The sequence below is a fragment of the Heterocephalus glaber genome, unplaced genomic scaffold (assembly GCF_053883595.1).
Source record: "Heterocephalus glaber isolate CG9 unplaced genomic scaffold, H.glaber_assembly_v1.0 deba00000122, whole genome shotgun sequence".
NCBI lineage: Eukaryota > Metazoa > Chordata > Mammalia > Rodentia > Bathyergidae > Heterocephalus > Heterocephalus glaber.
In genome coordinates, this window is record NW_028258138.1 from 47,434,450 (window position 1) to 47,460,201 (window position 25,752).

Sequence of the window (25,752 nt, forward strand, 5' to 3'; positions counted from 1 at the left end):
ATGGGGCTGAATCTAAAGAGATCTTGAAAACAGGAACTCTAGTTCATTTATTTTTAGCATGCAGTATAGTTGGTCTTAGCTGAATGATTTTTGTGTATCCAGCTGTGCTTCTAAAAAACAAAATTCTGCTGAAATGTCATTTCTGCCCTCTTAATATTCTTTGTAGTGAGCGTACCCATTTTCAGGGGGAAGATTTGGTCATCTGTTTTTTTGTGTGTTTTTTGCAGTACTAGGGATCGAACTCAGGACCTTGCACTTACAAGACAGGCACAGTGCCACTGAGCTAAATCCCTGGCCCTGGTCGTCCGTTTTTGCCGAGTAGGCTTGGATTCAATTAGATGAATAGATCTGTCTACATATGCTCAATATGAAATGTGGCAAAAGTACCGGCTTTCTTGACAGACTGAAAGAGAAGGGTGTGTGTGGCTGCATATCATTCCATTAGCTGAAGAATTGGGGGAGGCAAAGAAAAGAAAGTTAATTATGTATGTTCCCTTTCTGTCATGCTGAAAGAAAACAGCTATGTTCTTAGCAGTCGGTCAGATTTATACAGCTGGTTCAATTTTTTGAAACTTCTCAAATCTATTCTTGGGAGGGAGGCATAAATCAAATTATAATTTTCTATTAATTTATTAACTCGTGTCAGAGTTTTTTTGTCTTAATTTATATCATATTACAATAGTTATAACTTCAGATTTAAATTAAGCTTTTTGGCTATAGGAGTATATATCGTTTAATTCTTCATTTGTTATTCATTTTTTCTTTAATTATGGACTACTGAGAATTTTCAGATCCTTGCGCCAGAAAATTTCAACCACCAGACTACTGATTCCTGAATTTTTGGGGGTAGTATGGGTGGGCGGAATGGAGATCAAACTCAGGACTCTGTGCTTGCAAGGCAGGCAGCAGTACCACTGAGCTAAATCCCTGGCCCCTGATTCCTTAATGTTTATCTCTTTAATTGTGAGCTGAATAGTTTTACATATTTTAGTGTTTCTAATAAGTGTATTTAGGAAATGTATACATTTAGCAGATATCATTCTTTGTTTATTTTGGTGCTGGGGACTGAACCCATGACCTCTTGCATGGAAAGCCCTACCAGTGAACTACATCTCAGCCCCCCTTTTTTATTTTTAAAAGGTATTATTAAGTTAAATTCATACTGTTATAATGAAAAATACATTACTTATAGTTTTGCATAGTATGCAATTTTAATATGTGGGGTTTGAAATTAGATCTTAGTTTGAATTCTGGCCACTGCTTTGAGTATTAAATATCTCTAGCTTGGGGGTAATAATACTCTTGATTTAATTATTATGGGCAAAAGGGCTAGTACTGCATTGGCATTTACTAAGTGCTTATGGAACTGTGCTATTATTTACATGCTCATCACTTTCAGGGCATGGAACTCCTTGATATATAAGAGGCTACTTTCACACATTTGGGCCATCCAATTAGTAATAAGGACTATACTTTTGAAAAGGAATGTGAGGGCCAGGGATTTAGCTTAGCACCTGCCTGGCGTGTGGGAGGTCCTGGGTTCAATCACCAGTACCCTCACCCCACAAAAGGATTGTGAGATGAGAAGGACTGAGGCCTTTACATCTGTTACTGTGGGATCCTGCGCATCTGCATTAAAGCTTGGGCTTTGTGAAGATGGTGAGGTCAAAAGGCTTAAATTTAGAGGACCTTTGGGGCTTGACCGAAAAATAAGACATCAATGCAGAGCTAAATCTAGGGGTCTTTTGTTCTCTCTTTGTTTACACAGCTTTGTGATTACAGAGAATAATCACAAACTGAGCACTATAAGTGCAAAGAGGAGGGAGGGCAGGATGTAAGATCCATGGCTACATCCCAGTCTTGAGTGTATCTTACTGTGAGCTGAGGACCAGGAGAAACCTTAATTGAAGAAAGTCTCTTGGATGGCTGAATGGACATAGGTGTCAGGAGGGCAACTTTGTAAGGATGGAAAAGTGAATTATGAATATGGGCACCTGGCTAAGGGGGAAAGTTGTGATTGAATTCTATCTGCTGCCATGATAATAGAAATATAGGTATCCACAGGGCTGTGGGGAGCTAGACTACATGTTCTTTTCTAATTTGCACAAAGTGCAAGTTATTTGGTATTATTATTATTATTATTAAACAGTAGCACATTGGGTATGACAGAAGACTAGTAGAAACATTATGTCCTGTGTGTCACTGAGGAAATAGAAAGCAGAAGAAGGATTTGCCACACAGAGGATGGGGACTTGGTTTAAGATCCTAGTCACCAAAAAATTAGAAATTTGGCTGTAGAACTGCTGAGGTGGCTAAGAAAAGAAGGCAGATCTGAGAAAGCTATGATACAATTTAAAGACCCTCCAGCTGGAACCCACTTTGAGTGGATGAGATGTCCAAGGTCAGCATGGACTCCTCAGGAACCTTGCCAAATTGTTGAGCTGCTAGTCCACTGCTCTTTGGGTTCCCTCTCCTTGGACCAGGATTAATCTCAGAGCTTGGGGTGGCTGAACCTGCAACTAGGCATTTGGGAACACCTGCACCAGATCAGGAAGAAATGGGACAGAGAATCCAGGCAGGAGGTGTTAGCATCTGAAAAAAAATGCCAACACTGTTTCTTCCATGGTGTTGTATGATACTGGTTGAGATAACCACAGGGTTGGTGTATATGGTGAGTGGAACAATATTTCCATAATTGTTACTGAACATGTTTTTTTTTGTTTTTTGTTTTTAAAGCTGATTAGAAAAACAAGTTCCCTGTGGTTTGAGAAAGCATTAGGAAAGCCTGAAAATAAAAAATCTGGCCATTTTTCAAGTGTCGCTCCATAATGTTTGTTTTTATAAACAATGCTAGCATTGTCTAGGAGGAACAGATGATTCAAAACAGGATTGGGAGTAATAGTTTTATTTCAGCAGAACTTGTATTATAAACACTATTTTCTTTCCATTTTACCTGTTGACATTGAATGGATACTGTTTAAGGAGATGGTGGAACTGACAAATTAGAGAAATATGCTGTAATGTGTAGTCTGGTATCAAAAGGATGGGCCTATGCTTATTTGTGGAAACTTAACAACCAGGAAAGCTGGTATGGTACAAGGGACTCAGATCTGGTAGATATGGATTGGAGACCTGGTTCTGCTGCTTGTCAGCTTATTATCCTACTCAGATCTTCAGTTTCCTTATCTCTAAAATAGGAATCAGAAGTTTACTACTTCTCTCAGAAGGTGATTATTGGGATGATATGAGACAATATGCCTGAAGCATTTATTGTATGCTTTGGCACATGGTAACCATTCATATGCCTCAGTCATTCAAATCAGCCATTATTCATTGAGCATTTATGGTTAAAAAAAGTTAATACAAAGCAAGGTCTGTAACTATATTCAATATCTTTCTACTTAGCATCTATGTGTGACAAGTACTGTTAGAAGCACTGGGAAATAAAGTGATAGAGAAGACAAACATTGCCAACTCTCATGGTACTTGAAGTATTGTTGGATTACCTATGGTAACATGGTTTAGGTCTCTGTCTTTCTTTTTTTTTTTTAGGTCTCTGTCTTTCAGCAAATACATTAATTTTTTCCCTTTCATAGTTTTGTAATATATTCAAGAGCACTGATTCTCACATTTTTATTTGCATAAGAATCAAACTGAAAGATGCTTGAGGGGCCTCAGAATGTGCTTTTTTTTTTTTTTTTACTTTTAGACCTGATCTGTCTATGTAGTTTAGCCTGGTCTTGTGTAGCCCAGGCTGGCCTCCAATTTAGAGCAATCTTCCTGCCTCAGCCTCCCAAGTGCTGGGATTACAGACGTGTGCCACTCACATGTGGCTAGTAACGTTCATGTTGATAACCTTCTTCCTACCCTGCTGTTGCTAACCTTTGAACATTGCCCTAGGGTATATTCCCCTTCAATGTTACCTGAGTTTACTCTTCCAAAACTGTGGGCACCAGGATTACCGTAGGAAGTCTTACATTAGAATCCTTTGGCATGGGATTTAGCTCAGTGGTGCCGCTGCCTGCCTCGCAAGTGTAAAGTCCCTAGTTCAATCCCTGGTACCAAAAAAGAAGAAGAAGAAGAATTCTTTGGGGTACCCTTTCATGTCTTTTATCTTAAGATAACAGGATGACACCAGGAATAGAACTCTAAAAAAATTATCAGACTGTAAGTCTATTTTTGTCTCTTATGAACTGTGTGATCTGAGACAGCAACAGAAACCTTCAGTTTCCTCATTCATCAAAAGAATAACACCTGCACACACATTTGACATGCTTATTGTGAGCCTTATGTGAAATGCTGGACACACAAATTTATTGTGAACTTTAAAGCTCCACACAAATAAAATATATTTTTATTATTAAAGAGGAAAAAATCCTGTTGCCATGATTGAGTTTAATTTAGCATACATAGGTTATTCATAACCTGGTATTCATACACTGATTCATACACTGATATTCATACATATCAGAGTTTGAGAAGAAATGAACATTTGACTTCTGCCAGAGGGTTCTGCTCTCCTTCATTGTCTTACACGTACACTTTAGAACAATAAATGCTTTTTGATAAACTTTGTAAAGAATGTTGTAGAGTCCCTGGTTGGAAGAGCATCTGTAGCTAAAAAGCTGACATCTGTCATGATCAATGTCAGTATCTTAAAACTTGTTTGTTTTGGTAATTAAAGCTGTATTTTTAAAAGCATGTAGCCTATGTTAAATCAAACTGTTTTTTCTTTGAATGCTTTTGCTCAACGCAAAGTGGTCATTTCATTTATAGAATCATATTTTGAGAATTCATTTATTTGTGGAAGGCTTTTTCTGTGAGCTTACAGAGGAACCAAATATGTTTATCAAAGGATATCCTGGCTGGCCCTGGTCTACTTTGCAACATGAATATCAAAGCTTGGATATAACCACGAAATGCTAGAGAGTGGTGAAGCTTCCGAAATTTTTTTTAGTTGTTGTATGCAGTCATTTTACTTTTTGAAGGAAAAAAGTATGTTCTTTCATACTGTTTTTGCTTTCTTTACATATTAGTTAATAAAAAATAACAAAATCTGCACCCATAACTCTGTGCCCTATAAAATCATAAATTGCCCAAGTAGTATGTTTTAGGGGCAGATAAGCAAATTGAAGTACAAATAACTGCCTTCTTTCTCTAGGGCTTTACACACTGTCTTAGACATATATTTTACTCTTTTGCATAGTCTTATCTTAGATGTAGATATATTTTTTGAAAATTTGCTGATAATGGTAACTTGCACCCTTGTTTGCTATTTGCATAAATTACATTATTCTTAGTAGAAAATTAAATGTTTAATTTTGAATGTTTAAGCAAGTCTTTGGTGATTGTTTTGGCCTGTGCTAAATTGGCTTCCATGACTGGATAATAACCCAGTGAGGTAGAGGGTGTGCTCTCAGTTATAAACATGTGAGGGTACTCAGGTTTGAAAAAACCAAATCAATTGACCTAAGCACCCTCGCCCCCAAGCCTCATGTGGATTTGGGCTCTGAATCATGTTTTCTGATTTCCAACCAGTGCTGACTCTTCATGGGAATTATATACACTAAAGTAGAAGTATGTGCAAACTAAGGTTTTCTTATTTAACTTGCTTATTTATTTGTTTTCTCCTAACATAGCCTTCATTTTTGACTAATTTATTTTAGTGGCATCTAGTAGTGATGACTACATAGAGTAATTGTTGACAGTAAGAGAGAAGCAACACCCAGTCTCAACTAGAAAATCACTGCAGTTTAGGATTGCTTAACACATAGCTCCATGCCCTGGTTTGGTGCAGTCTGAACTCTGAGAAGCACAGCACAATTGTGATATTTGTTAAGATGACCCTATATTATCAAGAAAAGCTGGGCCAGGGATTTAGCTCCGTGGTTCCGTTGCCTGCTTCGCAAGCTCAAGGACCCAAGTTCGATCCCTGGTACCAAAAAAAAAAAAAAAAGAAAAGCTTCAGTTTTGTTTGGTGTATTCCACTTATGATGGCAAGGGTGTGGTTTTAAGTGTTCTGTTTGAATTTATTTACCATTAAAAGGGAGGCGACATTACATTATTTGAAAATATATCCAGCCAGACTTGTACTTCGTCAGCTGAAGTGCCTTGATTAAAGTTAAGAGACATGGATAGGAGTGAGTGGAGTGATACATGCAGTTGTTTAGATGAACCAGAAACTTGATAAGCAAGGCAGGGAATAGTATCACTGTATAAAGTCACATGCACAAAAATAGAAAATCTACTACAGGAGCTGTTTTTGAAACAAAATGGGGAGACTAAATGCACATTTTAGAGGTTTTAAAAAAATATATCCTATAAAGATTTTTTTTTTACATTTAATTCTAGAGAGGATTGTATATCCTGCCAGATTTTTGTCTGTCTGCAAATGTATAATGAACAATATCATCAATTTAGTATCAAAATAAGCAAGTAATTTGTTGAATATACCTGTATCAAAAGATCTGATAAGTACATCTTGAAATATATAGAAATTGAGTATGTAGGAAATATTTTTTAGTAGTATTTTGGTTAGTTTCTCAAAATCAGGACTCTAAAATTACATATATAACATTTGAAAGTCAGGCACTAAAGAAATGTTTATTCACATCTGAAGGTATGTACTCTCTATTGAGAGCAAGAAAATGAATATTCGTCATTGTTTCTGAAAAAAAAGTTTTAGATATAGAGTAGATGTGTAAAATTGTTCTGAAGGAATTTTTTTCTTTTTTATCTGACATGGGAAAGTAGTAAAGAAAGCCCCTAGCTTTGAGACCACAGAATAACTTATTGTTCTAAATGTACATCATGTTGTAGTAAGAGGAGAGACAGAAAAAAAATATTCTCTTTCTGTGCATTTAATATTTTCAAAGTTACAAGTCTGTCATTTTTCTTCCATTCTCTTCTATATGTTTATTTGCTGTAATTTATATGTATTTGATTCATTTTAAAAATCTATCTGTATGATAATCTTCCCCTTTGGTTTGAACTTCCCTCCTTGTGTTTCAGGTGGGCCAGCCATGAGAGGGTACCTTCTGGCCATATTCCTGAGTGCTGTCTTCCTCTATTATGTGTTACACTGTATATTATGGGGAACAAATGTTTATTGGTAAGTTTCATTTTTGCTACTTAAACATAATTCCCAAATTAGTCGTTCCATATACACGAATGACATTGGAAGGACATATGTAAAGAAAAGAAAACATTGAAACATTATAACATTTGAAATCTGTTCTAGTTTTCTGTTATAAATTGGAGTCCTCACATTCCAGTATCCTATAGATTGTATCGCTAACAATTTCTTTTTTTATTTTGGCAGTTCTGGGGATTGAACCCATAGCTTCATGCATGCTAGGCAAGTGATCTACTGGGCTACATGCCCAGCCCTTTTATTTTATTTTGATACAGGGTCTTGTTAAGTTGCCCAGGCTGGCCTCAAACTTAGTATCCTCCTGCCTCAGTCTCCTGAGTAGCTAGGATTACAAGCATGCATCACAGGCATGAGCCACAGGCACACCCAGCTATATCTCTTAACAATTTAAAAACTGAAAAGTAACCACTTGTTTTTATGGACTATTCAGTGAAGTAGTAGTGCTGAGCATCTTTGGAACATAACAGTCTCTAATTATATACAGTAAGTCCCCAACTTGCCAACCTTCAAGTTGTGAACTTTGACAGATATGAATGGACCTTGCATTATGAACATTTGTAGATCTGAACAAATCATGAAAGTAGCTCATGTGTCTGCTGGATGTTATCACAGTTGTGCTGCTGTGTGTTTACTATACAGTGTGATGTGTATAGTAGTTCAGTACTGAGTCAGAGCCCAGGATGTCCAGAAGCAAGAGGAAAAGCAGTGGTGATTCAGAGAGGACTGCTAGGAAGCACAAAGCAGCATACATTGTATATTGTGTCAGAGGTGTGTAAGACTCACTTTTTTGGACTTAAAAACATTCTCCTGGAATGGTACTTGGTTGTAAGTCAGGGACTTACTGTAATAGTTTGTTAATGAGTTAATAGAGTAATTCTTTGACTCAGGGGCATTTGACTTTTAGAGCCTAAAGTGCATGGATAAGAGAATGTTGGTAAAATACACATACTATAAGTTAGTTTCCTTCGTTTAAAAATATTTGGTAATTGATGTATGCCTTTTAAAAAATAGCTTTGACTTAAAATATCACTTAGAAAGCTTGGAAGAGGCACAGATAATTTTACTGCAGAGAAATCCTCAATAAATTTTTTTTTTTTAACCCTCATCCTCATTTTCAGTCCTTTGGCTGGAAATAGCTTTGATGAGCTTTAAATCCTAAATTGATGGCAGTACAAAATCAAATCAAAATAAATCACATGACAACTTCCTGTCTTAGACAAAAGGTCAGTGTTTTGGGTCAGTGTTTCAATAGCAGATCTTGGATTATTTTTTTGGCTTATACATACTAGATAAAAAAATTGATGCTTCTGTATTTAATCTTATCATTAAAAAATTGTAATGCTTTTCATGGAAGACAGCTAGGCAAATTGAGACCAGGAAAAAAAACCAATAGCAAGTGGATGACTGGGTTAGATTCTAAAGTTTGAGGATTTGGACCTCCTAAATATTGTGCTAGAGAACTCTGAAGTCTGATTATACATTCAGTGAGTACTACACCACAGGGACCTGTTTGTCCATCTGTGCCATATCCTGTCTTTTCCACAGTTGGCAATGGAAGACAGAAATGAAAGCGCAAAGCTTACTAGATTGCTGCTTTCCTGTAGATCCTATTGATTGTCACAGGGAGAATGATAAAAAGAAAATAATATAGTGGGTCTGAATGTAACAGTCATTTGCCATCAGAATTTGAGGAATGCCCAAACTGACCAAACACATTATTCCATTCACAGAGGTAGCCTAGGGAATGACCTCAAATAAGTGTTTGCACCATGAACTTGATTCCTTAAAACTGTTTATGACAGATAATTATCTTTGCTTTAAAAAAATTACCCAGTTTGTCTTCTCAGTATCCTAAAACAATCTGTCTTTTATGTTTTAATAACCTTAAAAATCAAATAATACGTATACCTCATTTTGTCCTCTAAATATAATTCAGTGTTTGTGGTCTGATGTGCAGGTTCAGCATATTTGTATGTCTTCCTTAAACATAAACCAAGGGGTCCTTGCCATTTGTGGCATTCGTATGAGATGTATTCCTGGATAAGAACTTTACAAGCCTCACAGTTTGGAAAACTAGTAGTTCTAACTATGGAAATTTTTGTATTTATAGTATTGAAAAATTTGTCCATAAAAGGTTTATTTTTTTTCCTTCAATTTGAACCCTGATGATTATAGAAGTGATATTGTTTAGGTTTTTAAAATACTAATATTTACATAATTATCATCAAAACTTCTCATATTAAGCTCTTATTCTCTTTTCTAAGTCTGGATCTTGCCTTCCCCACCTCCTTCATTTATTTTTGTTGTTGTCCTCTGCGATGTTTCACAATACCCTTTTAAATTGTGGAGACAAATAATCCATTCAGGAGTCACACAAGGCCTTAACCTATGCCACAAATAGAGGAGAGTTAGATAAGACTCAAAATGGCGTGATCTGTGGAGCTCCCAAGATCACAAGGCATAGGTCTGTTGAATCTGCTCAGGTCAGGTGTTTCTGTGGTGTTTGTAAGTGTCCCCAGGCATGCCATGAAGGATGCCAACTATTTGCACTTAGGGTATGATTGGTTTCTTGGGGTTTCAAGGGCTTTTTAAAATGGAGCTTGATTTTTGACTTCCACAGTGCAGTAACCCTATCCTTCTCTGAGAGTCCTTTGAATCATTTCTGGTGGAAGAGACACCCTGGCTTTTTCCACTCTCCTTCCCTTATACTCACAAAATGTCAAATGTGTAGAACTTGGAGAAGGTCCTGTGAAATCTCAGGGCTACAAGGAGGAGTTTTATTCTCTGCCTGAGAAGCCCATTAGTGGCAGCATGGAGTAGGTTCCCAAGGCATTTGCTTCCATTTGGGCAGGCTTCCCGGTTCTGGTTTCTGACTAACACTGTTTTTGTCTCCTAGGGTAGCACCTGTGGAAATGAAGCGGAGAAATAAGATCCAGCCTTGTTTATCAAAGCCAGCCTTTGCCCCTCTCCTGAGGTAAAAATACATCCTTCAGACTATAGCATGCAAAATGTCCTGATCATCTTCCTCATTTGTTTGTCTTTTTCATACAAATCTTAGCAGTGTAAAACAAATACCTCATATTTAGAAAAGAGCTTGAATGTCTTGTCTCTTTTTATGCTCTTAATCAGTGCTCTGCATATATTTTAAGAAAAGGAATTGGAGAACTCAGTCAAACCATTATTCTTTTCACACAGGTGAGATTAAACGGGTCTATTTGTATCGATCATAAAAGAGCTAGTCTTTAGAGTTTTATCTTTCTCCTGTTTCTGTGCTATTTTTCACCCTTATGGTTCTGTGGTTCCTTTTTCCTTGGGTCTAGTTTAAACCTTATGATTAGGAATTTTCTGATTTTTACCGACTTTTGGTAAATACATAGATTCCAAATGATTAATCTATGTACACTATATAATGACTGTTCATTGTGGTTGTCAGGACTTGTAAATGGTTTACTTTTCTATCCATAAATATTCTTTTCCTGGGCCGGGGATTTAGGTCAGTGGTTCCGGCGCCAGCCTCTCAAGCGCAAGGTCCCGAGTTCGAACCCCGGAACCAAAAAAAAAAAAAAAAAAAAGCTATTCTAGAATCCAGGTACTCTATTGCTTTAGTGGAAAAGATATTTTTCTTTCTGAGAAACCCCCCCAAAATTAAATTATTTAAAAGAGTGATTAGCAAGTATGTAAGTCTGCAGTTTAAGGGACAAGTAGATTTGTATTTGCCATGTGAACAGTATTCTTTGCAGACAGTATCCTGGAGTGTGCCTCTTTCTCAGAAATAAAGGAAACCTAGGAGCAATTAAGAAGCTGTGCTCAAAAACCTAGAATGGCTTTCCTTAGAATTAGGTTTACCTCCTGGACATTGCAGCTTTGTTATCTAAGGGTTAGTGACACCAGACAAGTTACTTTCCTCTCATAGCTTCATACCTTTTTAGAAATAGCTTTGACTTAAAATACCACTTAAAAAACTTAGAAGAGGCACAGATAATTGTACTGCAGAGAAATCTTCTATAAAAATTTTTTTTAACCCTCTTTCTCATTTTCTGTCCTTTGACTAGAAATGGCTTTCCTCTACATAGATTAGTTCACCTCACTTACCTTATTAGACATTTGTAGGAATAACAATTCCAGAATATGATATAATATGTTATAATAAGCTAACCTGTAATATATACAATGTAATGTAATTGTTACAGATAAAGTTAACACTTTTTGAGCCCTTGCTATGTCTGAGACATGGTGCCTTGTTTATCACATTATTTTATTCAGAAATAAAATGTCAGTCACCAAGGACAAGATCTGAATGGAGAGACACTGATCATTAGTTATCATCATTATCAGTCTCTCTAACTCCAAAGAACAACAGTCCTTTATTGGTACAGTGATCTCTGCTCTGATTTTTCCCAGAAAGTCTTCTCTCAAGCTTGAATCAGGTAACCTGATACTTTCTCTTCCCAAAGCAGATCCTGAACTTAAGGGACCAACATTGATAGAGAAATGACCTTTGCAGGTTGGCTGAGCCCTGTAGCTGCTGTCACTAGCACAACTGAGATCTTGGACTTGCAGCCAATTTGGGGGAGGACCACATTTCCTTCACTTGAATGCAGTATCGGTTCATAATTCAGCTCTGCAAATATTAAGCTCCTATTATTTGCCCAAGTTTAATGGCTCATGGGCAACTAAGCCAGAATAAAACTGAAGCTATTTCACTCCTACTCTACTGCTGTTTATTTCAATTTTGTCCTGTCTGAAGGCCCAGAACCAATCTGATATCCACTTGTAGGCTTCACACAAAGCACAGAACTGATGTATCAGGAAAGATGGGATGTGGGAGCTGGGGTAAGGATGAGCTAGGTCTGTCCTGCAGCATGTGACCAGAGTCTAGTCTTCTAGTGGGTGAAAATGGCATTTTTAACATGGGCTTTAGAACCCTTCTCTTTACTCAGATTCTACTTCATAAAAATTGATTTGGAGTTGAAATTCATTCAGTTATTTGCTACACATGGTACTTTGTAGCAAGCACTAGAAATGAGGCAAAACTCCCCAAAAGCAGGGTTTTTCCTAGGTTCATCAAATTTCTTAATACTTAATTTAATGGCATTAGGAAAAGGCTGTGTTCTAGTGGCATCTAACTGTTAATATATTTTTGCTTTTATAATTGATATTTCATATATATGGTAATTTTGGAAATTATTAACACTCGGAAAGTATTTCCATTCCAGAATATAGTTCCATTGCATATCCCATTCTATACAATTTAAATACTGTTTTAAAGCATTTTTCAAGAATTTTAAAATAATTATTAAATATGGTGTGTATACTACAGTTATTTTCAACTGTGATCTTAAAAGCCTGAAAATATAGTAGGTATTTGATGTAATCATTCTTCATCCTTTCTTGTCAGGTTTCATCAGTTTCACCCTTTTCTGTGTACAGCTGATTTTAAAAAGATTGCTTCCATTTATGGTAGCGATAAGTTTGATTTGCCCTATGGGATAAGAACATCAGGTCAGTAGTATTATTCTTACCCTGCCCTGTTAAATTTGAGTGGTATTTGATGAGAACCACGTTTATATAATTTTAAAGCATTTTAATCTTTCTCCTTCCTAATTATTCCTAAGGGATATTAATTTTGAAATGAGATGAAAGGAATTATATTTTAAAGCATAAATATGCACTTTTTGAGGCAGTATGGAATCAAAGAATAAAAAAGGCACATACTTTTGTTGTCCTTGAGAAACCCTTTTACTTTATTCTGCCCAGTTGTGACTTACGTGAGTTCTGATGCCTTGCTATTCTAGTTTAGAATTAGTAGCTCATCCTGACAGTTAACTTCTTCCCTATCGCACCTTTCACCTCTTTACCTGTCTTATTTCATCATTAATCTTTAGCTCTTGATCAGTGTTTTAATTTAATCTGGATTTTTAGTTTTGTTTTATTTAGAAAGAATTAACCCTCTTCTAATGACAAAAACACTTTCTTCTGCTCACTGAGAACTAATTGGCCTTATATAGCTTTAAGTCCTGGGTTTTGGAGTGACCTTAAAAACCCAAGAGGTGACAGGACTACAGTGTTGTGATTTTTATTTTTTCAACTAATCCTGGTTTTTTTTGGTTTGTTTTTAGTTTGTATTATTAAAATATTTTGCAGAGGATTTGACCGTGTAATTTATTTAAACTTACTGTTGACTTCTATTTTAATGTCAATTTCAGAATTATCTGATATCACTAGTTTTTCTATTACTTTTTATGATTGGTTTCAGATTAAGCCCCTTATTTTTTTTCTGAGACTTTTGAGAGATATCTTTCGAGCATTTACCATTTTGAATGTGCTTATTTAGTGGTGTGGGCTCATTGTAGTTGCATCATTGACTTTTCACAGATTAAAACTAACTGGAAATGGATTTGTCAGGGAAGGAGCAAGATGAATCTAAGAAGCCATGATTACCGTTTATTCACAATCTTCTATTTGTTTTCTAGTGGAATATTTTCGACTTGCTCTTTCAAAACTTCAGAGTTGTGATCTCTTTGATGAGTTTGACAAGTGAGTTTATTTCTTTTCTTCTGACTTTTAGCTTTAGTTAATAAGGTGGTTCAAAATATGTGCCACAAGAGATGTAAAGTGTATTTACTTAGGAAAATTCCATAGCATTTTGTGCATAACTAAAACTTGTAGAATAGTTGTTTTTGTTCTTATTACACTTGAAATAAACTACAGAGTTAATTTAGAAACTGCATAACTGGTTAACTCAACATTCTCCAGAGTTTTACTGATGACCAGTACTGTTCTCAAGCCATTTTAAACACATGTTCATCTTTTCTAAGTTGTTTCACCAGAACTATTATATATACCCTCTGTTAATTAGCAGACACCTTCTGTCATGGGCTGTTTCCATATGTTCCCATGTGTTTTCCAAACTACTACTGAAGATCCTTTTTGTTTCATTTGTTAAAGGTTGATTATTAGATTTTTGAAGCAACTTTACCTTTTTTATTCAGAATTATATATTTTTTTTTAAATTTTATTTTATTGGTACATTTTAGGTATACAGTATAATGACATTCATCATTGGAAATCGGCACCTTTGTATAATCTCTCTTGGTTCTTATTTTTGCCCCTTCCCCTGCCCTCCCTTCAACCCCTCCATCCCTCCCTATTTACGAAAACTTTGTTTCCATTTTTTCATTTCTCATATTAATTCCATTCCCTTCTTTCCTTTCCCCTACCCCTCCCATTTCCCCTTCCCCTGTAAATGAGGACTAAAAGGTATAACAGATAATGTGAAATAAGAAGAAAACAGAATTATATATTTTTTAAAAAATCAAGCAGCTTGCTCAGATATAAATTTTATGACTACAAAAGCAACTTAATTCTTAGAAAAATTTACCAGGATGGCCCCATAGAAATTGGATTGCCAAAGACAGAATACTTTCAAGTAAGTTTTTTTTACAGAGTTGGATACAATCGCTTTTTGGCTAAGATCAAGTGCAGAGGTGGATACAAAGTTTTAAGCTACACTTTAAAATTTGACCAGTGGGCCAGTATGAGCATGTTGATGATCTATAAATGTGATCTACTGAAAAAAAGGAAGTGGTAGAATTTTGCCTCTTGCCCAAGAATATGTAGGTGCTGCTTAGTGGGCGCAGAAAGTAGGGGTAGTGGACAAAGAAAAAAAGGGGAGACTAGAGAAGTATTAGACTTTGTTTGGGTCTATCTAATTTTTTATCTGTAAGGCACTAAGATTAATGAAGGGTAGATTTTGTAATGTGGGTTGATTGATTTTAGTTTCTAATTTAAAACTATCCACCAAATCAGTTGCAATTTTGATTGTATATTATGAGCAACCTAATGTTCCAGCCTAATGTTTTACGTAGCTCTATTTTATAGAGGTTTATTTTATGTAAACCTTTGGCATATGTGCTTTAGATCAATTCTACTTTTGTAAATGGAAAAACTGAGGCTAGGGAAACATACACAGTTTGTTAGAGCTTGTAAATGCTAGGGCTAGGATGTGAACCTAGGTAGCTCCAACTCCAGTGAGTTATCAGTGAGAAGTGCTATTCATTAAATATTTGTAGCAAGTATCTACAAATAGTTTGTAAAGATCCCTGGTGCTATAAATGTGAGCTCCTATCAGCTTCTTCAGGGTATGTGACTTGAAGCTTCCTTCTTGCCTAGTTTTTATGTCAGAATTAGACTGTGCTTTATTTAGTAGCTTCTATAAACTTCCTCCTGTGGTGTTCAGCCACTTGTGTGTGCCTTGGCCAGACTGTTTCCTCCCTGCTTGCTGGCTGTGTGTAGCTGTTCCTTCCCCTTTGCCCCTTTGCCACTGAGAGTACCTCCACTTTACCCCATCCTGTGTCCATTTTTTCATCTCATATTTCATCCCTATGATGTATTCTTCCTCTATCTGGGCACTACCAGAAAGGCTCAGGCATTTTTGTTGTTGTTTTTCAAATCTGAATCCTTTAAGATTCTGCCAGACAGATGTAAGTTTCAGCTTTGTTCAGATATCTTGAACAGTATGCGTGATGCCCTCAGCTGGGATAGATTCTACTGTAAATGGGAAAACATGAGTTACCAGTTATATTTACAAGATGTAGGGTTTCCTCTTTCTCATAGTTTTCATATATACCTGAAGTCTGATGATAAACACTGAAGGGCTGGCTCAGCAGTTTTGTGGTCACCAGGGAACCAGGCTTCTCTCTGTTGAGACTGCCATTCTATCTTACGTGGCTTCCTCCTTATAGTCGGTGTGATAGCTGGAGTTTACTGCCAGCAGGGAGGAGCAAGGGGAGAAGGACATGTCCCAAACTTTGAGACTTTTCTTCCTCTTTAAGGTCATCTCCCAGAGCTCATATATGACACACAGCCAGTTGGTATCAACTATTTTTTTAGTTTATTTATTTATTTATTTATTTTGAGCCAGGGTCTTGCTATGTAGTCCAGGCTGATCTTGAGCTCACTATATAGACCAGGCTGGCCTTGAACTCATGGTAATCCTCCCCTCTCAGCCTCCTGTGTGCTGGGATTGCAGGTGTGCACATCCTCCCCCAGTTTGGTATCAATTTATGAGAGGTACACTTCTTCCCATTTCAGTATTCAATACCCTCAGGGAGGAAGCTTAAAATCAACCATGGGGAGAGTGTTTATACTATGGGATTTAGCAAACTCTACAAACCAGTGCTTCTCCCATTCCAACTTTCCCCAACAGAAATAGTTCTTAAACATGTTTAGCAACCACTGATAATAGATATCCCATTGGATAGGACTTAATCACAAGGTCATAGCTAGCTGGAAGTTGGGTAAGAAAATATTGTCTATTCCAGGTGACTATGTGTCCACCTTTAAAAACAATGTGTCCTACTTTAAAGGACAAAGGAAATATGATTGAGGGACAGCTAGCTATTTATATCAGTACTCTCCATTCATTTCTCTGGTCCCTATTTGTTTCTGTGTTACTAAGAGAATTCTGAAGTCAATTAAGTAACTGTTCTGTAACAACTAAAGTTGATGCATCCTTTTTATATACTGCTGCTGTTGATTTCTCAGTTTGGGTTCCTCTTTTCTTCAAAGCACAGCTGAGACAAGGCTACAGTGTTCATTAAAGATAGAGGATATTTTAGGGGAATTGAAATACAGAAAAAGAGTACTTGAAATATGTTCATATTCCAAGGTCATGAGCCTTCCTGGTTGTTCATGTACTCCCTAGCACCATCCAGCTCCCTGGTCCCAGGGATATTGCTCTTTCCTCAGTGAAAAGCATGAAACCAGAGCTCCCACTACCCCCAACTGCCAGCATTCCATTGTGAAAGTGTACCATATTTCTTAAAGAATGCTTCTGTCTGCTGCATAAATGGTTATACAGTAACCACACATAAATATCTTGCCTAAAGGAAACACCTGTGTCAAGTCAGTTGCAGATTCCATTACATCAGCATCAGTGGAACTGGGTTAGATTGGTTACCAGCCAATCGAGGAGCATGCCCTTAGAAAACTTTTAAAACAATTAGACATTAATAGTCTATTAAAAACAGTCCTAACTTTATAAGGAATATCAATGCCTGCATTCCTACTCTTATCACCCTGCTGTTTTTCAAGATTTTTACATTGCAGAGGAAATTGAGGGTAAGAGGAAGCTGTGAGGACATAACTGAGTCATATGTGACAAAGGCCCAGGTACAGCACTACCTGTTTCCTACAATCTGTTGTGGTCACATGTTAGCTGAAGTTATAGAAATTGTGCTACAAATGTCATAGCAAATGGACATATCCAATGGAATAACAATATTCAGGACACTGATTTCTAACTTCATGGAAAGGGAAAAACTTAGATCAGAGAGGTCAGATTACTGGACCATGTTGCCAGAAGTAGGAGAACCAAAACAAGTAGCCAGATCTCTACCCATGACCTCTTGTACAGTAATTTAATTGCTGCAAGTAATAGTTTCCTGAGTAAAAGTTATTTATTACTGCCTAAATTGCATAAGTATGTGGTTTCAGCTCTGCATATTTGTGGTACCAGCTTGCAGAGTCCCCTGCTTGTTCTAACTGTGGATTGCCCAATCCAAGGGAGTGCCAGTTCTCACACAGTTATCTCAGTGATGCTTTCTATATTTGGACTGTGTACAACCTGCACATCTGTATGGTTGTGTGATTGAATTAGTGGCTCCCTGATGTTAGGGCTCCAAGGTAGTTTTTCTTTATCTCTCTTTTACTCTGAGTTGCAAGATGGCTGCAGCTGCTCTAACTTTATCTTCACACATTAAGCAGAAAGAAAAAATGTGGGTAGAAAGTGTTCTACTCCCACCATTCTTTTACCCGGGACAGAATCTCTTTAAAAACACCTAACAGACTTTCTTATTATTTTCTTTCCCGGAATGAGTCACATGACTATCTCTAGACCAATCATTGGCTGAGGAAATGAGATTACCATTGTAGGCTTACAAAAAGCAGGGCTCTACTACAAAGCATGTGGGGTAATAGGTATCGGGAATATGACCAGTAGAATCTGTGATAGATTGTTATACTGAAGATGGAAGGATGTGTTTTAATATATATGATGCTGCCGAAGGGAAAAATGAATGTCTAAAGCAGTCAGAAAAGAAGACACATCATAGATCATTTGAAATGGACAACTCAGACTTGCTTTCTCTGTATTGATGATGTTGTTTCCCTTCACATAGGATAGTAATTTGTCTGGTTTTGCCTGACTTAATGAAAAACATGGCTTTCGGGGCTGGGGATTTAGATCAGTAGTTCCGCTGCCTGCCTTGCAAGCTCAAGGACCTGGGTTCGATCCCCGTTACCACAAAAAAAAAAAAAAAAAAAAAACCAAAAAAAACCCATGCCTTTCACTGAGGGAAGAATAATATTTTGTCACTATTATTTCAGTGGCTTTTCAGATTTTCCATTAGCAGGTGTTCAGGCATTCTGGAATTATTTTGTTTTCTGAGTGAGAAGCTTGGGGCTTGTGCATTTCTTTGTTTATTTCCAAGTTGGAGTACATTACCTGCTTTTCCAGATACAAATTAGGAAAATGATTTCTATATACTTTAATGTAACAACTAACTGATTTCTAAAATACCTGTGAATGGAAATAGTTTGGATGGGAGGATAAAGAGATAAAAATGATATTATTCTTGCCTCTAGGGACTCACACTTCACTGTACTGTATGTTTATAAAATTAATTAATTAGTAGTAATTAAATATGGCGAGGTTATACAGTTACCTGAGAGTAGCTGAAAGTTGTTGCTTCACACCTAAGGAGACAGGGGTAGCCACAAGCCCAGGCAAGTGCATGGCACCAAGGAAGAATCAGTCCTTCCTGCTTACGGTCCACAGCAGGATGGTGCCCACTAGTCCACCTGGGCTCAGGGTAAGGCAATCCTGCCCCTTGATTAGAAGAGTGGCCTCCAGCCTTCAGTGGAGGAAAGGTGTTACACTATGGACCATAATTACAAGTACCTATTCCTACCTGTTCTTCAGTGCAGGTTATCTCATAGGAATAGCTGTTATTTCAGTTCTGCCCTCCCCAGCAGTTTGCAGCCTTGCTTAGCATTCCCAGCTGGGAGATGGAGCCAGCCTCAGGAGGTTCAGCCTCTGAATAGCATTAATCTCACCCTAAGGTTATGGAAACACCACACAGGCTATGAGTGTGGGAATTGCTCCCTACTGAAGAACATTCATGGGATGGATTTGGTAATAATACCCTGAGAGAAGAGTTTAGTTAGACCCTGTCTCAAAATTTTAAAAATGACAGGGGATGTAGTTCAGTGTGAAGGCCCTGGGTTCAATCCCCAGTAAAAAAGTATGTGTGGATACACACACACACACACACACACACACACACACACACACTCAACAGTGCTCTTCTTTCAGCCATTGACCCACAGAGTCCTTGATGAACTTGGCTTCTTGGAATCGGGATTGAAATCAAACTTGCTTATAAAAACATCTAGAGATAGAGTACTTTCTTAGTTAAAAACAAATAGATTTGAACAATTACATACTTCAAGAAAAAATACATTGTAACATGTGACACATCCATGATATATTGTTTCTAGCACATTTTCTTAGGACAGTGCTCACCCCCCAACCTCCTCATCCTGTATCCCTGACACCTATGAAAATGGTACTTCTCATTTTTTTCTGATGAAATAAACACTGGTTTTACCATGTCCTTTGAGAGCTGACACCCCCCTAATTAGATGAGGTACTTAAATTCTATAGTAAACTTATAAGAGTACAGGAATGTGTATGCTTTTTCGGCCTGATACAGGCAGTGCTTAGATCTTTTAAATAGCTCCTTCATTCTTGAATTCACTATCTTTAAATATTTTAAAGCATTTGTGCAATTTTGCTACTCATTAATTTCCTAAAAGCCTTAAGGTCTTGAGCTCAGCTGTTTTGCTGATTTCATGGTTCTTAAACTGTGTTTTCTCTACACTTCCCAAAAAGAGCCCTGAAAGGACAATCTGAACAAACTTTTTTTTATGGATTTATCTCCTAGAAAAGGACATGGTTTATTTGGAAATTTCCCCAGGTCTAGTGAGCTGGTGGTAAGAACTAGGAGATAGGCCATTTCACCATTCCCAGCCCAGAGGAAGAGGCTTCTGGGCCGCTCTTCCACTGCTCACAGCGCAGAGGAGGTGAGCCACAAGGGCACCAAGAGCACCCCCCCACCCCCACCCCCCCACCCCCCGTCGAAATGAGAAGACACATAAACAAGCCTCATAACCAGACTTCCAGATCACCTACAGCAACCCCAAAGGGAAACGAGATGGAACACTCTCATACTCAACCACCTGGACACCCTAAACTGGCAACAAAAGAGGCTCTGGAAAAAATGAAATTAGAAATGATTTCTCAGATAACAGCAGAGATTGTGCCCATAGGGCAAGACATGATTAATAAATCCACAGAAGACACAGATTAAAAAAAATAGAGGAGCTGAGGAACATGATGGAATCCAAACATAGGAAACAAATGGAATCCATAAAACAGATACAAACACATTTCAAGGAGATTATAAACTCTATTGAAAGTCTAGACAGCAGAATGAGCCAATGTGAGGACAGAATTGCAGATATGGAAGATAAGATTGCAATTAGTGACCAGGAAAAGAAAAATTGCTTCAAAATTGTAAGGAACCATGAGAAATCAATCCAGCAGCTGCTAGACAGTGCAAAGAAGAATAACAAGACTGATTGGAGTCAATGAAGAAACAGGAGAGAGTGTAGATGACATAAAAACAACTGTTCACAGAAGTGATGGCAGAAAACTTCCCAAGCAGGGGAAAAGAACTTGACATACAGATAAGTGAGGCATATAGGACTCCAAACAGCCTTGATCAAAAAAAATCTGCACATAGGCATATAATTGTTAAGATTCCAGAAACCCAACAGAAGAACAAAGTTCTATAAACAGAGAAAAGAAACAAATCACATACAAAGGAAAGCCCATCAGAATCACAGCAGACTTCTCAACGCAAACCCTCAAGGCAAGAAGAGCTTGGAGTGACATATTCTAAGCCCTAAAGGAAAACAGCCTCCAACCCAGACTGATGTACCCTGCAAAACTATCTTTCAAAATTGATGGAGAAATAAGATACTTTCATAACAAAGAGCACCTTAGGAACTTCATGAATTCCAAACCAGCACTCCAAAAAAATTTAAATAATATCCTAGGAACAGACAATGAGGCTCACAACCCCAGGAAGCAAAGCAGAATGAATCCATCAGGCACAACAAGAAATTAAATGTAAAGAGGGAGAAGCTAACAAAATAAAAAAGTCATGGCAATGATAAGTCAATACGTATCAGTTACAACCATCAATGTTAATGGTCTCAATTCAACAATTAAAAGCAATAGACTGGCAAAATGGGTCAAGAAGCAAAATCCAACAATATGCTACATACAAGAAATACAATTAATTCAAAATGAAACTCATAGACTGAAAGCCAAAGGGTGGAAAACAATACTACAATACACGTGGAACAAGTGGGATTCATCCCAGATTTGCAGGGATGGTTTAAAATACGCAAATCAATCAGTGTAATACACTATATCAATAGAGCCAAGGACAAAAACAATATGATTATCTCCATAGATGCAGAAAAAGCATTTGACAAAATCCAACACGCATTTATAATAAAAACCCTACAAAAAATTGGAATAGATGGTCTCTACCTCAATCTGATAAAAGCCATCTGTGAAAAACCAACAGCCAATATCATACTAAATGGTCAAACACTGAAATCCTTCACACTCAAATCAGGAACAAGACAAGGATGTCCACTATCACCACTCTTGTTCAATATCATTTTGGAAACATTAGTCCTGGCAATTAGACAAGAGAAAGAAATAAAAGGAATAAAGATAGGTAATGAAGAAGTCAAATTGTCATTATTTGCAGATGATATGATACTCTATATAGAAGACCCTAAGAACACCATGAAAAGTCTTTTAGACTTAATAACCAAATTCAGTAAAGTAGCTGGATACAAGGTCAACACACAAAAATCAATAGCTTTCCTCTACACCAATGACAGACTCACTGAGACAGAAATAGGGCAAACGATTCCTTTCACAATAGCATCCAAAAAACTGAAATACCTAGGAATCAACCTAACGAAAGAAATCAAAGACCTTTTCCCTGAAAACTATGGCACTCTGAAAAGAGAGATTGAAGATGATATCAGAAAATGGAAAGACATCCCTTGCTCCTGGGTAGGAAGGATCAATATAGTGAAAATGGCCATACTTCCAAAACTGCTATATAGATTCAATGCAATCCCAATTGAAATCCCAGTAGCATACTTCATAGACCTTGAGAAAACAATCCAAAAATTCATTTGGAACAAGAAGAGACCCAGAATAGCAAAAGCAATTCTAGGTAACAGAGACATGGCAAGGAGTATTACAACCCCCAACTTGAAACTATACTACAAAGCTACTGTGATAAAAACAGCATGGTACTGGCAAAGAAACAGACCTGAGGACCAGTGGAACAGAATAGAAGATGCAGAAACAACGCCAGACACACTCAGCCATCTCATCTTTGATAAAGGAGCCAAACACCTTCACTGGAGGAAAGATAGCCTCTTTAATAAATGGTGCTGGAAAAATTGGGCTTCAACTTGCCAAAGATTAAAACTAGACCTATGTCTCTCACCATGCACTAAACTAAAATCAAAATGGATTAAGGATCTAAATATTAAAATAGAAATGCTGAATCACCTGGAATAGAGGTTAGGTAGAACTCTTGAAGACATTGGTATAGGAAAAGATTTTATTTTTTTATTTTTTGGTACCAGAGATCAAACTCGAGTCCTTGTACTTGCAAAGCAGGCAGCAGAACCACTGAGCTACATCCCCGGCCCTGGAAAAGATTTTATGAACAAAACCTCAGTTGCCCAGGAACTAGCACAAACAATCAACAAATGGGATCTCTTCTTACTAAAAAGCTTCTGCACAGCAAGAGAAACCACCAGCAGTGTGAAGAGACAACCCACAATGTGGGAAAAAAATCTTCACCTGCTGTTCCTCAGACAAAGGTCTGCTGTCTAGAATCTATAAAGAACTTAAAAAATCAGACCTCCCAAATTTAAAGACCCAATCTGAAAATGGGCATCTGAAATGAATAGACATTTCTCAGACAAAGAAGTAGAAATGGCAAATAAACATGAAATAATGTTCAACATCACTGGTCATTGGAGAGATGCAAATGAAAACAATCCTGAGATTCCACTTCACTCCAGAAAGAATGGCTGCTATCATGAAATCAACCAATAACAAATGCTGGCAGGGCTGTGGGGAAAGAGGAACCCTGCTCCACTGCTGGTGAGAGTGTAGACTGGTGCAACCACTGTGGAAATCAGTATGGAGATACCTCAAAGAACTAGGACTGGAAGTCCTGTTTGACCTAGCTATTCCCCTGCTGGGTATCTTCTGCAAAGAATTAAAAGAATCATACCACAGTGATATGTGTGTACCCGTGTTCATAGCAGCACAATTTGTAATAGCTAAAACTTGGAAGCAGCCCAATTGTCCATCAACTGGAGATGGGATAAAGAAAATGTGATTTTTTAATAAAATGGAGTACTACTCAGCCATCAAAAATGAGAAATTGGAGACATAGCTAAGTGGATGCACATTGAGGTGATACTCTTAAGTGAAATAAACAGGACACACGTGTAAATACTGAATAGTTTCTCTTGTGTGAGAAACTGAAAGTGTAAATAAGACTGCGCGGGCCCCGCCTCCTGGGGGCGGGACGAGGCCGGCAGGCGGGCGGCCGTTGGGTGAGCCAGGCTGGGCCGCCAGGTGCTGTGGGCAGTTTCTGTTACTATGGCAATGACGGCAGGGACTACAACAATCTTTCCTATGAGCAACCATATCCAAGAAAGAGTGACTGTAGCCAAGCTCACACTGGAGAATTTTTACAGCAACCTAATTTTACAGCTTGAAGAGAGAGAAACCAGGAAGAAGAAATTAGAAGTGGCCGTGGAAGAAGAAGGCTTAGCAGATGAAGAGAAAAAGTTACGCCGATCACAACATGCTTGCAAAGAAACCGAGTTCTTACGGCTCAAGAGGACTAGGCTTGGCTTGGATGACTTGGAGTCTCTGAAAGTTATAGGAAGAGGAGCTTTTGGAGAGGTGAGGCTAGTCCAGAAGAAAGACACAGGCTGTGTCTATGCAATGAAGATACTGAGAAAGGCTGATATGCTTGAAAAGGAGCAGGTGGCACATATTCAAGCAGAAAGAGATATTTTGGTAGAAGCAGATGGTGCCTGGGTGGTGAAGATGTTTTACAGTTTTCAGGATAAGAGGAACCTTTATCTAATCATGGAATTTCTCCCTGGAGGTGACATGATGACCTTGTTAATGAAGAAGGATACCTTGACAGAGGAGGAAACGCAGTTCTACATTTCAGAGACTGTTCCAGCCATAGATGCAATCCACCAGTTGGGTTTCATCCACCGGGATATTAAGCCAGGCAACCTTTTATTGGATGCCAAGGGACACGTAAATTATCTGATTTTGGTTTGTGCACGGGATTGAAGAAGGCTCACAGAACTGAATTCTACAGAAATCTCACAACCCACCGAGTGACTTCTCAATTCAGAACATGAACTCAAAGAGGAAAGCAGAAACCTGGAAGAAGAACAGAAGGCAGGTGCCATATTCTACAGTTGGGACACCAGATTACATCGCTCCAGAAGTTTTCATGCAGACTGGTTACAACAAACTATGTGACTGGTGGTCCCTGGGAGTGATTATGTATGAAATGGTAATAGACTATCCACCTTTCTGCTCTGAAACTCCTCAGGAAACATACAGAAAAGTGATGAACCGGAAAGAAACTCTAGTATTTCCTCCAGAAGTACCTATTTCTGAGAAAGCCAAGGACTTAATTCTCAGATTTTGTATTGATTCTGATAACAGAATTGGGAATAGTGGAGTAGAAGAAATAAAAGGCCATCCCTTTTTTGAAGGTGTAGACTGGGGGCACATAAGGGAAAGGCCGGCGGCAATCCCTATAGAAATCAAGAGCATTGATGATACTTCAAATTTCGATGACTTCCCTGAGTCTGATATCTTACAGCCAGTGCCAAATACTACAGAACCAGACTACAAGTCCAGAGACTGGCTTTTTCTCAATTACACCTACAAGAGGTTTGAAGGGTTGACTCAGCGTGGCTCCATCCCCACTTACATGAAGGCTGGGAAATTGTGAAGGAGTTCCACCATGCCCACAACCATGAGCACTCAGGTAGCTGCACCCTGGGCCTGCTCAATGCAGATCTCCAGACCCTGAAGTCTCCTAAGGATGGTGGTGCTCACTGGCGACAGAGGAAATTCTGCAGGACTAGGGTTTCTAAGACTGCTACAGGAATGGGTTGGCAGTGCCAGCTGGCTTTTTAAAAAAATATTTTATTATTTTTGTTAACTTTATTATACGAAGGTACTGGAATAAAAGGAATGTACATCCCCATCTGACTACCCTGCCTGCCTGTGTAGTGAGGTCCATCCCGCCTGTGTGTGCTCTCGCTTTGAACTGGGACTCAGAAGAGACACAGCGATCTAATGCAGTGTTGGC

General features: G+C 37.9%; 1 protein-coding gene and 1 pseudogene across 12 annotated transcripts in view; both read left to right on the forward strand.

Annotated features, from left to right (window-relative positions):
• St3gal6 (ST3 beta-galactoside alpha-2,3-sialyltransferase 6) overlaps positions 1-25,752 on the forward strand; it is a 73,564-nt gene that overhangs the window by 31,520 nt on the left and 16,292 nt on the right. For 9 of the 11 annotated variants that reach the window (XM_004857955.4, XM_004857957.4, XM_021238793.2 and 6 more), the window contains 4 exons: positions 7,012-7,111; positions 10,050-10,127; positions 12,552-12,655; positions 13,627-13,690. In XM_004857955.4, the coding sequence (XP_004858012.1) occupies positions 7,023-7,111; positions 10,050-10,127; positions 12,552-12,655; positions 13,627-13,690 (335 nt within the window). In that variant the 5' untranslated portion in view covers positions 7,012-7,022. The remainder of the gene's footprint in view (positions 1-7,011; positions 7,112-10,049; positions 10,128-12,551; positions 12,656-13,626; positions 13,691-25,752) is intronic. The other 2 variants (XM_004857958.4, XM_021238795.2) reach the window with 1 other exon arrangement.
• Positions 13,707-25,652, forward strand: LOC147830416 (serine/threonine-protein kinase 38-like pseudogene; annotated as a pseudogene). Its single transcript, XR_015452368.1, has one exon. The product of XR_015452368.1 is annotated as a serine/threonine-protein kinase 38-like pseudogene (transcript).